General features: G+C 33.1%; 1 protein-coding gene across 2 annotated transcripts in view; it reads right to left on the bottom strand.

The window, feature by feature from the left end:
- Positions 1 to 14,239, bottom strand: part of COL11A1 (collagen type XI alpha 1 chain) — a 219,223-nt gene that overhangs the window by 104,395 nt on the left and 100,589 nt on the right. For both annotated transcript variants that reach the window (XM_050778638.1, XM_050778648.1), the window contains 7 exons: positions 13,787 to 13,831; positions 13,473 to 13,526; positions 12,971 to 13,015; positions 7,913 to 7,966; positions 6,609 to 6,653; positions 5,518 to 5,571; positions 5,392 to 5,436 (listed from right to left, as the gene is read on the bottom strand). In XM_050778638.1, coding sequence (XP_050634595.1) covers positions 5,392 to 5,436; positions 5,518 to 5,571; positions 6,609 to 6,653; positions 7,913 to 7,966; positions 12,971 to 13,015; positions 13,473 to 13,526; positions 13,787 to 13,831 — 342 coding nt within the window. The remainder of the gene's footprint in view (positions 1 to 5,391; positions 5,437 to 5,517; positions 5,572 to 6,608; positions 6,654 to 7,912; positions 7,967 to 12,970; positions 13,016 to 13,472; positions 13,527 to 13,786; positions 13,832 to 14,239) is intronic.

A 14,239-nucleotide genomic window follows, 5' to 3' on the forward strand; every position in this document is an offset into this window, starting at 1 on the left:
CTCATTGTAGCACTAAACACACAGAGCAACAATGCTGAAAACGGAGTCACTAAATAAAGAGAGGAGCAATTTGTGCTATGAAAATATTTTCTATCATTCTTATTGAAACCTGGATTTTTAAGTAAGTTGCATAAACAACCTTACTATCTTTTAAGTTCAAGAAAACAAATTACTAAGAAATAATCATTCATGTATTCAATAAAATTAATCGAGCAATTACTCACTCGAAGTGCTGTGGAGTATTTTGAGGTTTTTGTTTTACCAGTAAAATCTAAAAGTGGGCCGGGAGCAGTGGCTCACACCTGTATTCCCAGAACTTTGGGAGGCTGAGGTGGGGGGATCATCTGAGGTAAGGAGTTTGAGACCAGCCTGGCCAACATGGTGAAAGCCTGTCTCTACTAAATACAGAAAAATTAGCCGGGCATGGTGGTGGGTGCCTGTTATCCCAGCTACTCGGGAGGCTGAGGCAGGAGAATTGCTAGAACCTAGGAGGTGGAGATTGCAGTGAATTGAGATCACTCTGCTGCACTCCCGGCTTGGCAACAGAGGGAGATTTCATCTCAAAATCAAAACAAAACAAAACAAATAAACAAACAAAACTGAAAGTGGGACATTTGCAGTCATTTTGGTACAAATGAAGTAGAAAGGGTGTCCAGAGAAGAACGCCAAAATGATGATAATGACGATGATGTATGGTGCTGGTGGAGGGGGTGGTGAGGCAGGACGTTAATAGGGAAGGTTTGATGGAGGGGTTGGTATTTCAGCTGGTAGAAAGGGGTTTGATTTGAGAATTTCAGAAAAGAACATTTTGGGCTGTGTATGAAAACAAATCTAGGAAGGGTAGGCACAAATGTCTCCACATCTTGCTGCCAAAATGACCTCTTTAAAATACAGAATTGGTCACATCAATTTTTACTTTAAAATATCCTAGTGGTATCAAATTCCTAATAATCAATATAAGGCACCTCCCTTCACCACATGATCTAGCCCTTCTTTACCTCGTCAGTCTTTTGTCTTGAATTTCTCCTAAAATTAACCTCTCCATCTCGTGGCCTGAACTGAATAATTATTACCCAACAATATGCCATCCTGCATTTTCTAGATCATAGGTTGCTTTCCTTCTACTAAATGGCCGAACACAAGAATCCTGCCGAATTAACCTGTGAGTCTCCAGCGCCAAACATGTTTTGGACCTTCAGTAACCACAATGTTCAAGAAACATTTACTAAATGCCTCAGTGTGAGTTTAGCAAGGTATATTAAAGTCCAGAAAATACCATATACTGGGTACTTATGAATATGAGACCTAATCCTGGAAAAAGAGATTCAAACTGTTATCTTGCATACTCGAAGAACTCTAGCATGCCTGGGATTTTCTTTTTTCCAAGAGAAAACTATGCCATTTTCACCATCCTGCCCATAAAGTGGCCTCGTAAGGAGCAGGATGCTTTCTGTAATGAATGTGATTGGGCAATGGCAGAGGCTTAAGAGCTGAGAATGACCACTGAACTTGCTATTGACAACTGTCTTCATTATCTTCTCCCTAGAGAAAAACATAATTACACAGTTGCCATGCTTAGTTTACAGAACACTGCACTATATGTTTAAAAATCACTTATAGCTTTTACAGACAGAGTTTTATTTTTTATTTATTTTTAAAGTGAGAACTCAGTCTACGGGGAGGCTATTTTTCTCATGTCTTAGTTTTCAACATGTTCATGTTAAAAAAAAACAATTAGATGATTCAATTAGGTATTTCCTTACAACAAATGTCATTTTTTAACAAGTGACATATCAAGTTATTAAGATTTCTAGTACTAAAATAATCAGACAAGGAAAAAAAAAGAAGAAAACATAGATTTAGAAGATGCATAAAAGTGGAATTCATCTATGCCATCTAATTTATTGAGCTGTGTTGCTCCAGGCTTAAGACACAAATCTGAGGCTAAAAAAAAATGGAGAATTTTAATCATAATTTGAGTATTAACTTGCTATTTCACCTTTGGTTAACAATTAACATCATAATTTTTAACAACTTTCCATTTTCTTCTATCCCTTATGAGATAAATGATCAATTATCTTGAATACTCAGAAAAATGAAATAAATAAGGCATATTAATAATTCATCAGGACTTAATCCTTCACAGAGTTCAAAAATATGGAGAATTCTTACCATTAAAAAATTCTACTAACATTTATACAAAATTTCTCTAAATCTATAATTTAGAAAACTAAATCATAATCTATAATAAGACATAATTTACTACTTGATTGGTATATTAGAATAAAAGGTATAGCTGAAAATATCTTTAAAATGTTTTAGGAAATTGTCTTTATTTTATAGACTTCAAATGAGTCTGAGACAAAGTAACTAGGAAAACTATAACAAGAACCCAGAACTTTTGGTTCTCAATTTAAAATTTCAGTTATTTTCCTCTCTATATACTTGCATATTCTGAGACTATACACCCTCAAAACAATGAGCAATTGTTAAGATGTTTTCCTACACACACAAAAAAATGTATCTTATTTCTTTTTTCCTGTATGGCTTTGTCCTCACATATATCTAGTCATGTATAATTTTATTTGCCTCTGTCACTTTGCAACTCTCCGACAAGTTTCAGCAGTTAACAACATCCCCATCCCACTCAGGCACTGTTCTTTTAAACACTGCCTAGCCCCTCTAAACATCCTTGATGGGGACTCATTCCAGAGAAAAACATTTGCATTGTTTTAACAAGACAAATTCTAAACAGAGACATTATTTTTAATATAGGCAACCTACAAATTACATGTTAAACCCTACCTGACTCACCACTGTGCTCATTTGTCAATTCAGTGAGACACTATAGTCTTCTCTTGGTATCTAAGGGTGATTGATTCCAGGACCCTAACCCAACTTCCTATATCAAAATCTGTGGATGTTCCAGTTCTTGAAATAGAATGGTATAGTATTTATTTATAGCCTACTCACATCCTCCTCCTTTATACTTTAAATCACCTCTAGATTACTTATAATACCTAAATTTAAATGCTATTTAAATAGTTGCTATATTGTATTTTAAATTTGTATTATTGTATATTGTTACACTGTATTTTTTTGACAGGGTCTCAGTCTGTCATTCTGGCTGGAGTAGAGTAGCTTAATCATGGCTTGTTGCAGCCTTGACCTCCTGAGCTCAAGCAACTCTCCCTCCTCAGCCTCCCAAGTAGCTGGGACCACAGGTGCACATCACTACAAAATTTTTTTAAAAATTGTATAGCGATGAGGTCTCACTCTTTTGCCCAGGCTAGTCTTGAACTACTGGACTTAAATAATTCTCCTGCCTTAAACTCTTAATGTGTTGGAATTATAAGCATGTGCCACTGTGCCCAGTCATATTGTAATTTTTAATTTAATTTTTTTGTTTTTCAAGTATCCTTGATCTGTGGTTTATTGAATCCATGTGTGCAGAACCCATAGGGAGAACCAACTGGTACTCCAAAGTTCATCTAGGTGATCAGGATGAACTGAGATTACCATTAAGTAGGTAAGCTAGTGTGAAATGCATGGCCTTTTTCATACAATGAATCTGACAACATAGTTGCTTACTTTTAGTATATAACAGTAGCTTTTTTCAGATAAAGTATAATGGATATAATAAATTTGTCCCTTTTTGTTACCCATTTCCTATTGGTACCACATCCACACATAAGCCTTTTGATAATATTGTAACTATGAAAATAAATTACTGTCCTTGAAAAAATATTAGCATTTGAAATAATTTGGATATTTACCCACCCAAATCTCATGTTGAAATGTAATCCCCAATGTTGAAAGCGGAACCTGGTCGGGGGTGATATGACCATGGGGGTGGATTTCTCATGAATGGTTTAGCACCATCTCCTTGATGCTGTTCTCCAGATAGTAAGTGTGTTCTCAGGAGATTTGAGTGCTTCAAAGCATGTGGCACCTTCTTCACCCCTCCTGCTCCTGCTCCCAGCATGTAGGATGCCAGTGCCCTCTTTGCTTCCCACTGGAAGCTTCCTGAGGACTTCTAAGAAGTAGATGCCACCACGCTTCCTGTACAGCCTGCACAATCATGAGCCAATTAAACCTCTTTTATTATAAATTACCCAGTCTCTGGTATTTCTTTATAGCAGTGCAAGAACAGTCTAATAGAGTATGATGTTATGAGTATGATATTAGCAATAGTTAATATCCATGTATATCTCACCAAACCTACCAACATTTATACTATGCAACTATGTGTTGTTTTAACTTTGTATGAAACATTGTAGTAAGAATTAATTCAATACCGATTCTGAGTGTATTAGTCTGCTTTTACACTGCTATAAAGATACTACCTGATATTGGTTAATTTATAAGGGAAAGAGGTTTAATTGACTTACAGTTCTGCACGGCTGGGAAAGTCTCAGAAAACTTACGATCATGGTAGAAGGCAAAGAAGAAACAAGTACCTTCTTCACAAGATAGATGAGAAAAAGAAAGAAAGGAGAAGCACCAGACACTTATCAAACAACCAGATCTTGTTAAGAACACACTCACTATCAGGAGAATATCATGAGGGAAATCACCCCCATGATCTCATGACCTCCCACCATGTACCTCCCTAGACAATGGGAATTCCAATTTGGATTAGAATTCAAGAGGAGATTTGGGTGGACACACAGCTAAACTCTAACACTGAGTAATGCCATTCCCGTTGCATTTCATCATAATCTTTGAAGGATTTGGGGCTCTGCACTCCTATTAAATGTATCCTTGAAAAAAATCTGAATGTCATGTTCTTCAGCAAAAGCGAATTATCTATAAATTCCCTATAAAAAATGTCATATTCATTCATAGTTTTAGGTACATTATTTCATTCACTTCTGCCTGGTTTTAATTTTTATTTCTCTCTTTTTAACACTATTGATTTGTGTGTAATATTATATAGAAAGACTTCCTCTTTCCCCAACGGATTTAGTGTACTTCTAACTCTCCTGTTTTGTGCTGAATTTATTTATACATTTTGGGGATTTCAGCAGGGAAAAAAGGAATAAACACTCATATGTTATGCATCTAACTGGACAACATCTAAATCCTGTAGCAAAACCATTCCTAAAGCCAACCCTATGATTTACAAAACTTAAGCACATGTAAAAAAGAAAGATGCAGAATTAATTCTCTTAGGTAACATAATTTAATTTCTGTTCTAGTATTTAGCCCTCATCACAAGATATAAGACATTGTTTTTAAGTTGTGAGGATAAAGGGTACAAAATTATACTAGCATTGTGTAGTATTTAAGTAATCACTCAATATATTCAAGAAATAAAATGTCTGTTGAATAATTTAAATGTTAACATAATATACAGAAATTAAAACCACCTAAACAATCACATTTTACCTTTTCACCTTTAGATCCCTTGAGACCTCTGACACCATCTGCTCCCTGTGGAATAAATTAGAAGTATCAAATGACTATAACATTTCACATTGAAAGTGTATAATGTGAAAACAATTTAACACTTACCTTGACTCCTCGGGGGCCAGGGTAGCCAATAGGACCTTGTGGACCAGGAGGACCCTGAAATACATTAATTACCACTTATATGTATAATAAATTGAAAGTACTACTCATTTACATACTGTAATTTTACCAAATCATCTACAAGGATATGGTTTTTTCTACTACTAATATTTGATAAAGATTTTTTGGTAGTTTACTTTTGTTTCTACAATCAGATATGATGAAAAAAACATGTAACTAGCACTATTCACTCCAAATGTATTGTGTCATATATTCATACTAAAAATATGATATTGAAATGGACTAATAAGGCAAATCTTATAAGCATGTAAAATAATGTAAACAATTCAAAAATTAATAATTTGATTTTTAACCTAAAATATGCTATATTGAAAGTCTATAACAGTTATTGAAAAACTAACAAGATTGATAATTTCAAATAGAAAATTATAAATTAGTAGCATTCACTTCATCAAGTATATAATCAAAATTATATATCTTCCACAGCTGGTTTTATTTCTCTAGTCTACCTACATAAAACGTTCTATAAATCATAATTTATAATTTCTGCAGTAATGCTGAAATTTTAAAGCTGTTTTAAAAGAATTCAAAACAAATGTAAACAAAATGATCCTACCCCTGCTACTGTAATCTAAAGTAGCACTAACATTGAATATGCATATATTACATTTCACTTTGATATTTTGATAGCCATTGGTCTTAATTTAACATTTTATTAGATAACGGTTACCAGAAAGTAATAAGTAGTAATAACATTGGGGTTACATAAGCAGTTCAGTAATATTGAGTAATTCTTGTCCAATTTCATTGTTTTACATTATTACCATTTACTCCATACATAATTCACATGTAGAATGTGCACATATTCCTAACCATGGGAATATTTTTTAAAAGGACAGAACATAGTCTAATTTCTAAAGTTACTAATATAAAATTAAAAGTAGTCTAAGATATCTTTTGTATACCCAAAATAACTATATGAACATGATTTGTATATATGAGATGACCAAATTAAGCCATTTTCTCTTGGAAATTTTTTAATAGGACATTTAGATGGATACTTTGTAACCTACCAGAGCACCCTTTTCTCCAGACTGGCCTTCTTTCCCAGGATGACCCTATATTTAGCAAAAACATACACTGATAAGATGTTATATAAACAGAGTTGACAATACTATGAAAGTTTTTTTTTTTTTATTAAATCTACTAAGATCTTACTCTTTAAGTTTCAAAAACATTGAATGCTTTTGCATCAGTTTGTATGGCTTTAAATAAATTGGAAACTATGGCATTTGTAAGTAAACATAATAAGTTTATATGTGATGGATGTAAGTTTCCTCAAATACATAATGCATTTGAGAGAGCTTAGAAAAAGGACATCAAATAATACATATTGTTCATTAATAATTCATCCCCAGCCTCAGAGACTTATATAAAATTATATAAAGGTATTTAAATTGCCTTATATTTTGCAAATTAATCGAATGATCATATGTGCATCTTCAAAGGGGCACTAAGACATGTGGATGAGACATCTGAATATATAGCAAGATCATAAAATAGTAACAGTGTTAATAATCAACTTATTGAGATTCAGTAAATAAAAATTATAGCCATATCACAATTATACTCAATAGCAAGGAGAGGTAGGATGAGAAATCTTATATCCTAGCACTAAAAAATCTGAATATGTAGTTTAAAGAGGAAAAAAATCTGTAAATAACAAACGTTATTATTTAACAAACGTTATTATTTAACAAACGTTAAATAATAACGGTAGAGGTTACACAATTTCATTATTTGTTACTATTTAAAGGGAAATAATAAATATTGCTATATTTCCAGAAAAGAAAGAAACCCCTGTAGGCTGAGGTATTTTCATGAAAGATGTCTGAGAACATTTATGAATGGTGAGTAACGTCACCTGGACTCATAGAAACAGATACTTTGAAAAGGAGGAGAGGATGGACGGGCTTTCTAGGAGAGGAAACAGAATTGGGAAAGATAAGGTGATAGAAATGCTAAGAAAATGTGAGTGGACCTGCTTACCTGGAGCTAATGGTTAAGGAGGAGGTAAAAAAAAAAAAATATATATATATATATATATATATATATATATATATATATATATATGAGATTCTGCGGAGGTTCTAGCTTAGAGTGCCAAATGAGTTTCTACAAAAGCCACTATGAACTCATTAAAGATTTTGCAATATAGAAGTGACATGATAAAATGTATTTTAGAGAGATCAATGTTTAAATACTGGCTCAATTTATTTTTATTACTAACCTCATATAATCATTACTAAAACACATGTAAAATCTATTTTTAAAGATAATGTAAAGAAATTTTAATGACCAGGTAGCTGTTACTTACAGGAGGCCCATCAGCACCAGGAAGTCCAGCAAGTCCTGGTTTTCCTTGTGGTCCCTTATCAAATAGAGAAAAAAAATTATTAAAAAAATAAAAATAATTTTAAAAAGCTTTAACTTGTACATATACTACTAATGAAATTCTTATCCTGAGTCACTGGCTTCAATCCATAAGTAATAAACATTTAAATAACTTTCGAATATATTATATGGAGGAAATGCCACGTAAAGATAAATTAAAACCAAATTTAACATGTCACAGGTATGCTAGGTTTTAGTCTGCTTATAATCTTAGATGTGTCTTTTTTAAAATTAGCAAATTAGTTTTTCGATACCACAATAAACCGAAGCTTAGAGAACCAAAAGGAAAGTATTACAGGTCAGAAATATATTGATTCATATCATTAAAGAGGTAAAGATTGTATTATTTCCCTCAATAATATTAATAAGTACTAATTCAAAAAATTACATAGTAACATTAATGAAACACCATTACATAGTAACATTGATGAAATACCACTTTTATTTTTAAAAATTAAAAAATATTTTGTGCAAGGTTATGGTGTGATAGTTATTCATAGGAAATGAAGGAACGTAAATCTATTTTATTGTAAAAAGAACATATCCTAATAGGTAACCAACAAGATAATAATAAAGTAACAATTCAACAGATTAATCCCTGTTTAACCACACAGAGTTTCAAATCACATTGAACATGACCATTTCTAAGTTTGGAACATGATAAGAATCACTACCTTTTCTTGGTAGTGACAGTATCTTTTCTTGGGAATCAGACCTTTTCTTAGGAGGAAAGAAGACATTCTTCTAAGAATATTAAATTTATCAAGCTCCCAGAGCCCAGGTCATTATTATTGACACATCAAGTTATTGTCCAGGATTCAGAATCAATAGAAAGGTCAAGGACATATCAGCAAGCCTAAATGCTGGACATATTTTTGGGCTTTTTCCATTCTCAGGGAGTAAAGTATAATCATTGTATTCATATTGCCTGACATTGCAGTTTTACAAGAAAGTTTCAACCAAATCAGCATAGAAAAAAAAATGAATTAAAAGTAATCTTTAAATTGAAAAATTAAGATTTTTTAACCAAACGTAATTACACCTCATTTAAAGGACTTGAATGTTTCAACCCTCTTCACCAGTCTGCAAAAGTCATATTCAATCAAGTAATTTAATACCATGTAATAAGTATCATAAAACACAAAATTTTTACTCTCATTTTGCCTGTCATTTAAATTACCTTTCACTCTCAAGGCAGGGGTTTTATTTCTTCAAAGTGAAATGTAGTATATAAACAATTATTTCATTAATTATTATTATCAGCAAATGTGATATTTTTATGACAATAACCTTTTGGGTAATACATATTGCATGGAATTTTTATGTTGCTATATATTTGAGAATAGACAAGAGGTCGGGTGCGGTGGCGGCTCACGCCTGTAATCCCAGCACTTTGGGAGGCCTAGGTGGGCTGATCAATTAAGGCCAGGAATTTGAGATCAGTCTAAGCAACATGGTGAAACTCCATCTCTACTAAAAATACAATAATTAGCAGGGCCTGGTGGCACATGCCTGTAATCCCAGCTACTAGGGAGGCTGAGGCAGGAGGATTGCTTGAATCTGGGAGACAGAGGTTGCAGTGAGTGGAGATGGCTCCACTGCACTCCAGCCTGGGTGGCAAAGCAAGACTCTGTCTCAAAAAATAATGATAATAATAATAAAATAAATAAATAATAGGCAAGATATATTAAATAAAAAATAATGATAATAATAATAAAATAAATAAATATATAGGCAAGATATATTAAAACTCTTGCACTACAAGATTGTTATTTAAACAAACTAAAATGAAGAGATCTCTTTCAGAATGGAAGTTCCATGATAGCAGAATATCTTGTCTGCTTTGTTAACTGTTTGCTGTTTCCCTGGAGGGGTGGGGAAAAAAAAGTTAAAAGAATGTATATTTAGATTTTAATAAAGTAGTTAAAGTATATTGAATGTTTCTATGTACTATGTTAGGCAATTTATGTTCGTTATCCACATTCTCAAAGAATTTCGAGAAATAGTATCGATTAAGAGTTTAGGTAAATTAGCCGATGCTAATACGTGGCAGCGTTGCAGTCTGGATGGACTTAGGTTCCTATCTATGTCTTCAAAATTCCTCCCTTTAATATTTATTTTGTGTCTTGTTATTTTATACAGGACTCAAGACAGTTATGTAACATCAATTGCTATCAAGCAATTAATATATGAGTAAACTCAGAAATTAAATCACAGGAAATATTTAGGAGAAATCACAATTTATCACAGGATGTATTTGGTTTATTTATCAAAAATATTAGAAAAAAACAATATAATATCTTATCTATTTTAGTTAATTAACTTAAATTTTATGAAATATTTTTACCGAAAATAAAAGCACAGGCTATAATAAGTTAGCAAAATACATTGTTCTTGGATAGTAAAAATATATGACATTAGCTAAATTATATTAAAATGCTAAATTATACCATGATACAATTAAAACATTACTATTTACCAAATTTTCAGAGAGAAGACTCCTCGGCCAGAATAAATAAATCATAGCTATCATTAAAAATAAAAGTAGGCCGGGCACAGTGGCTCAAGCCTGTAATCCCAGCACTTTGGGAGGCCGAGACGGGCGGATCATGAGGTCAGGAGATCGAGACCATCCTGGCTAACACTGTGAAACCCCGTCTCTACTAAAAAATACAAAAAACTAGCCCAGCGAGGCGGCAGGCGCCTGTAGTCCCAGCTACTTGGGAGGCTGAGGCAGGAGAATGGCGTGAACCCAGGGGGCGGAGCTTGCAGTGAGCTGAGATCTGGCCACTGCACTCCAGCCTGGGCGACAGAGGGAGGCTCCGTCTCAAAAAAATAAATAAATAAAATAAATAATAAAATAAATAATAATAATAGTTTCTACTTTTTAATATAGATGTAATATAAAATTTATATTATAGATGTATTATCATTAAAAAGTGTTTTCCTCATATTCTTGAGCACCTTTCTCCTTTTGATGGTAAGAGATTGGTTTTGAATCTACTGGCTGGATATATTCAGATCAGAGGCAGAAGCAGTATGCGCATAAGACAGCTCTCTTCTTACCACCAGAAATGCAGTAAACCAGATTCTATATTTTATCTGGCTTGGCACAGGGAATTCAGATACAACAACTTTTTCTAAGAGCAAATTCCTCTTAACAATCTAGTACATACATGATAAAATCACGGTAGAAATTTAACAGGTGCAGGTGTCAAGTGCAATGTAAAATAAATATATTTATAATGTGCTAATCTAAAATATGAGTGACCCAGATTAAAATCCCTGATCTAAATATTAAAAATAACCTTTAGAACCTAACATAACTCATAGGACATTTTCCAATAGTGCTCTGCATCTATATCCAAAGTATCCACAGAAAAAAGTACTTTCAAAACTACTTAAATCTGATGTTTGCTCTCACAACTCAATATTAAGATAAATAATCCAATGAGAATATTAACCAAAAGAGTTTAATAGATATTTTATCAAAGACCTGATAGAAATGGCTGCTAAGCATAGGAAAAGATGTTCAACAAAAATAGTGATCAGGGAAATGCAAATTACAACCACAATGAGATACCATTTCACACCAACAAGAATGATCGTAATCAAGAAGACAGACAATAACAAGCACGAGTGAGAATGTGGAGAAATTACTATCCTCATACATCTTTGCTTGGAAGGAAAAATGGTACAATTAATATGGTAAAGAGTGGAATTCTCAAAATATCAAACTTAAGTTTACCATAACCGAGGAATTCTACTTCTAAGTATATACCAAAAAGAAATGAAAACACATCGATACAAAGACTTGTATGCAATTATTCACTACAGCAGTGGTACGGATAATAGCGAAAAAGTATAAACTACACATATTCTATCAGCTGCCAAATAAAAGTAAACAGAACCTGGTATAGCCAATCAATGGAATACTATGAGAACAAAATAAGGAGCAAAGTACTAATAAATAATAAGGAGCAAAGTACTACTAAACGTACTACGGCATGGATGAACCTAAAATGAAAGAAGTCAGACATAAAGGTCACATATGCATTCATATGATTAAATCATATATTAAATTTATTCATAAGTTTCATTCATATGAAATATTCAGAAAACTCAAATCTATAGAGACAGAAAGCAAATTAATTGTTGGCTAGGTTTGAGGGGGTGGAAACATGGACTGCAAATTAACACAAGGATTATTTCTGGAATGATATAAGTATTCTGAAAGTTAGATTGCAGCACAACTGTAAATTTAGTAAAAATCATTCACTTGTGCACTTAAAACAAGTGAATATTTATAGTATGCAAATTACACCTCAATAAAGCTGTTAGTTTTTTAAAAAAATATTGCTATGTTTGTAGAAATCAACAAAAATAACGAAAGAAAAAAGGTGTTGGAAAGAGCCAGCTAGCAATGTGCTATGACTACAGGAAACAAAATATTACTCAAGAACTCTCACAGTGGAGATCAGGGAAAAAGACATGTGTTTAATTAAAGACTTATTCTTGTTTTGATCCAGACATTGAGTTATTAACAAGACCATCATTTGTCATTCCTATATGAGATATGATGGCAATGACAACTTCACAATTTTCCCTTCATTATATCTTCCTACAAATCTTTTGTCACAAGCAAACTTAGTTACTTTTCTGGAAAATAATGAGAAAGAAAAGGAGACCTAAAATAAAGAGAAAATATTCACTCGTACCCGTATGTTCCTGAAATTAATATAGCTGAGAACGTCACATTTAGAAGCTGTTTAAATGGTAACTGAAGTTTTATCATTCACGGTTTAAGAACATATGAATGAATTCTCCCCACACTGTATTTCCATGTCAACTCTAGATTAATTCCTTATGTGCTGAGAAATCTAGATATCTTAACAAAAACAGAAGGCAGACCTTACACCTGCCTAAGATTGCTAAAGCAAACATGTTCACTAGGCCTTACTAGAACAACAGATTAACTTACTTTTTCACCAGGAGGACCAATTGGACCTTGTGGACCAGGAAGACCCTAATTTAAAAGAATGTATATCATATATCAGAAATCAAATCACAGTAACACACTTTTAAAACAGTAAATTATTAACTCACTACAGTACATAGAGTGAGTTATAAGAATCTGTATATATTCCCATACACCCCAAATAATTTTAGAACACGATGAGGAGTTTTACACAAGCTACTCTTTTTGCAAAGGGACTATAATGTGATCCTATTCAAAACTCTCCTGCAGGTGGCTATCAGTCCTGGCATTCCCTAAACATTGAATGACTCTTTTTTCCTTGGGAAGAGAGGGGCTTCTGCAAGTTTGCTCAACTTTTTTAAAAAAGAAAAGGATGTATTTTCCTACATTCACATTTTAAATATTGCTAGGCCTACACAGAAAATTGTGAGGCTGTCAATTTTCTTATGCAAAGATAGCATCTTCCCCCCATTATTTCAAAGGAGCTGCAATGGCTTAGACTTACCTGAGGTCCTGGATTCCCCTGTTGACCTGGAGGCCCAGGCTCCCCTTGGGGACCCTGCCAGAGGAAAATATAAAAAGTCTTTAATGGGCTATTTTACACAATAGATTTTTTTCTTCTCAATTGGAAAATACCTCCACCCATCCCTAAACAGTTTGCCCTCAAGAGATTCTGGAAAATATTGTAAAATATTAATGTATCTAATATACTTAGCAAAATGTAAGAAATCTTCATATTTTAGATTTAGCAACAAAAATGGCTTCTTAGTGGTTATATTCAAAGATGAGTTATTTTATCACTGTTTGCTACATACATACCATGTTCCCTTTTGGTCCTGGGGGGCCATCTACACCTGCCATACCCTGCAATGAAGAAAAAGGATGTATGGTTGCTTATATGTTTTGATGCTAAAATAGAAAATCAAAAAGACTAATCTAATAGCATGATACTACTCAATCGACTAAAAAATCATTCTAGAATTTAATGTAAATGAAGAAGAGAAAAGACCTATACTTTCTTTTCCATGTCCACATTGGAGACAATCTACCAACATTTTCCTCTGCATGCTGGGGATGTATCATGAAAAGAGTAAGATAAATAATCAAAAGGAAGATAGAAGGAAAGGAGGGAATGATGAGTTAAAGTGAAAGACAGCATCTGTAGATCTTCAAATATAACAAGGCAATAAACTCTTGGCTCTTTACTGAGGGCTTCTATGGCCTCTCAAAGGTTGATAACGAGCTTTCCCTAGAAAATCTTCAATGTTTCCA

The sequence above is a fragment of the Macaca thibetana genome, chromosome 1 (assembly GCF_024542745.1).
Source record: "Macaca thibetana thibetana isolate TM-01 chromosome 1, ASM2454274v1, whole genome shotgun sequence".
In the NCBI taxonomy this organism is placed as follows: Eukaryota; Metazoa; Chordata; class Mammalia; order Primates; family Cercopithecidae; genus Macaca; species Macaca thibetana.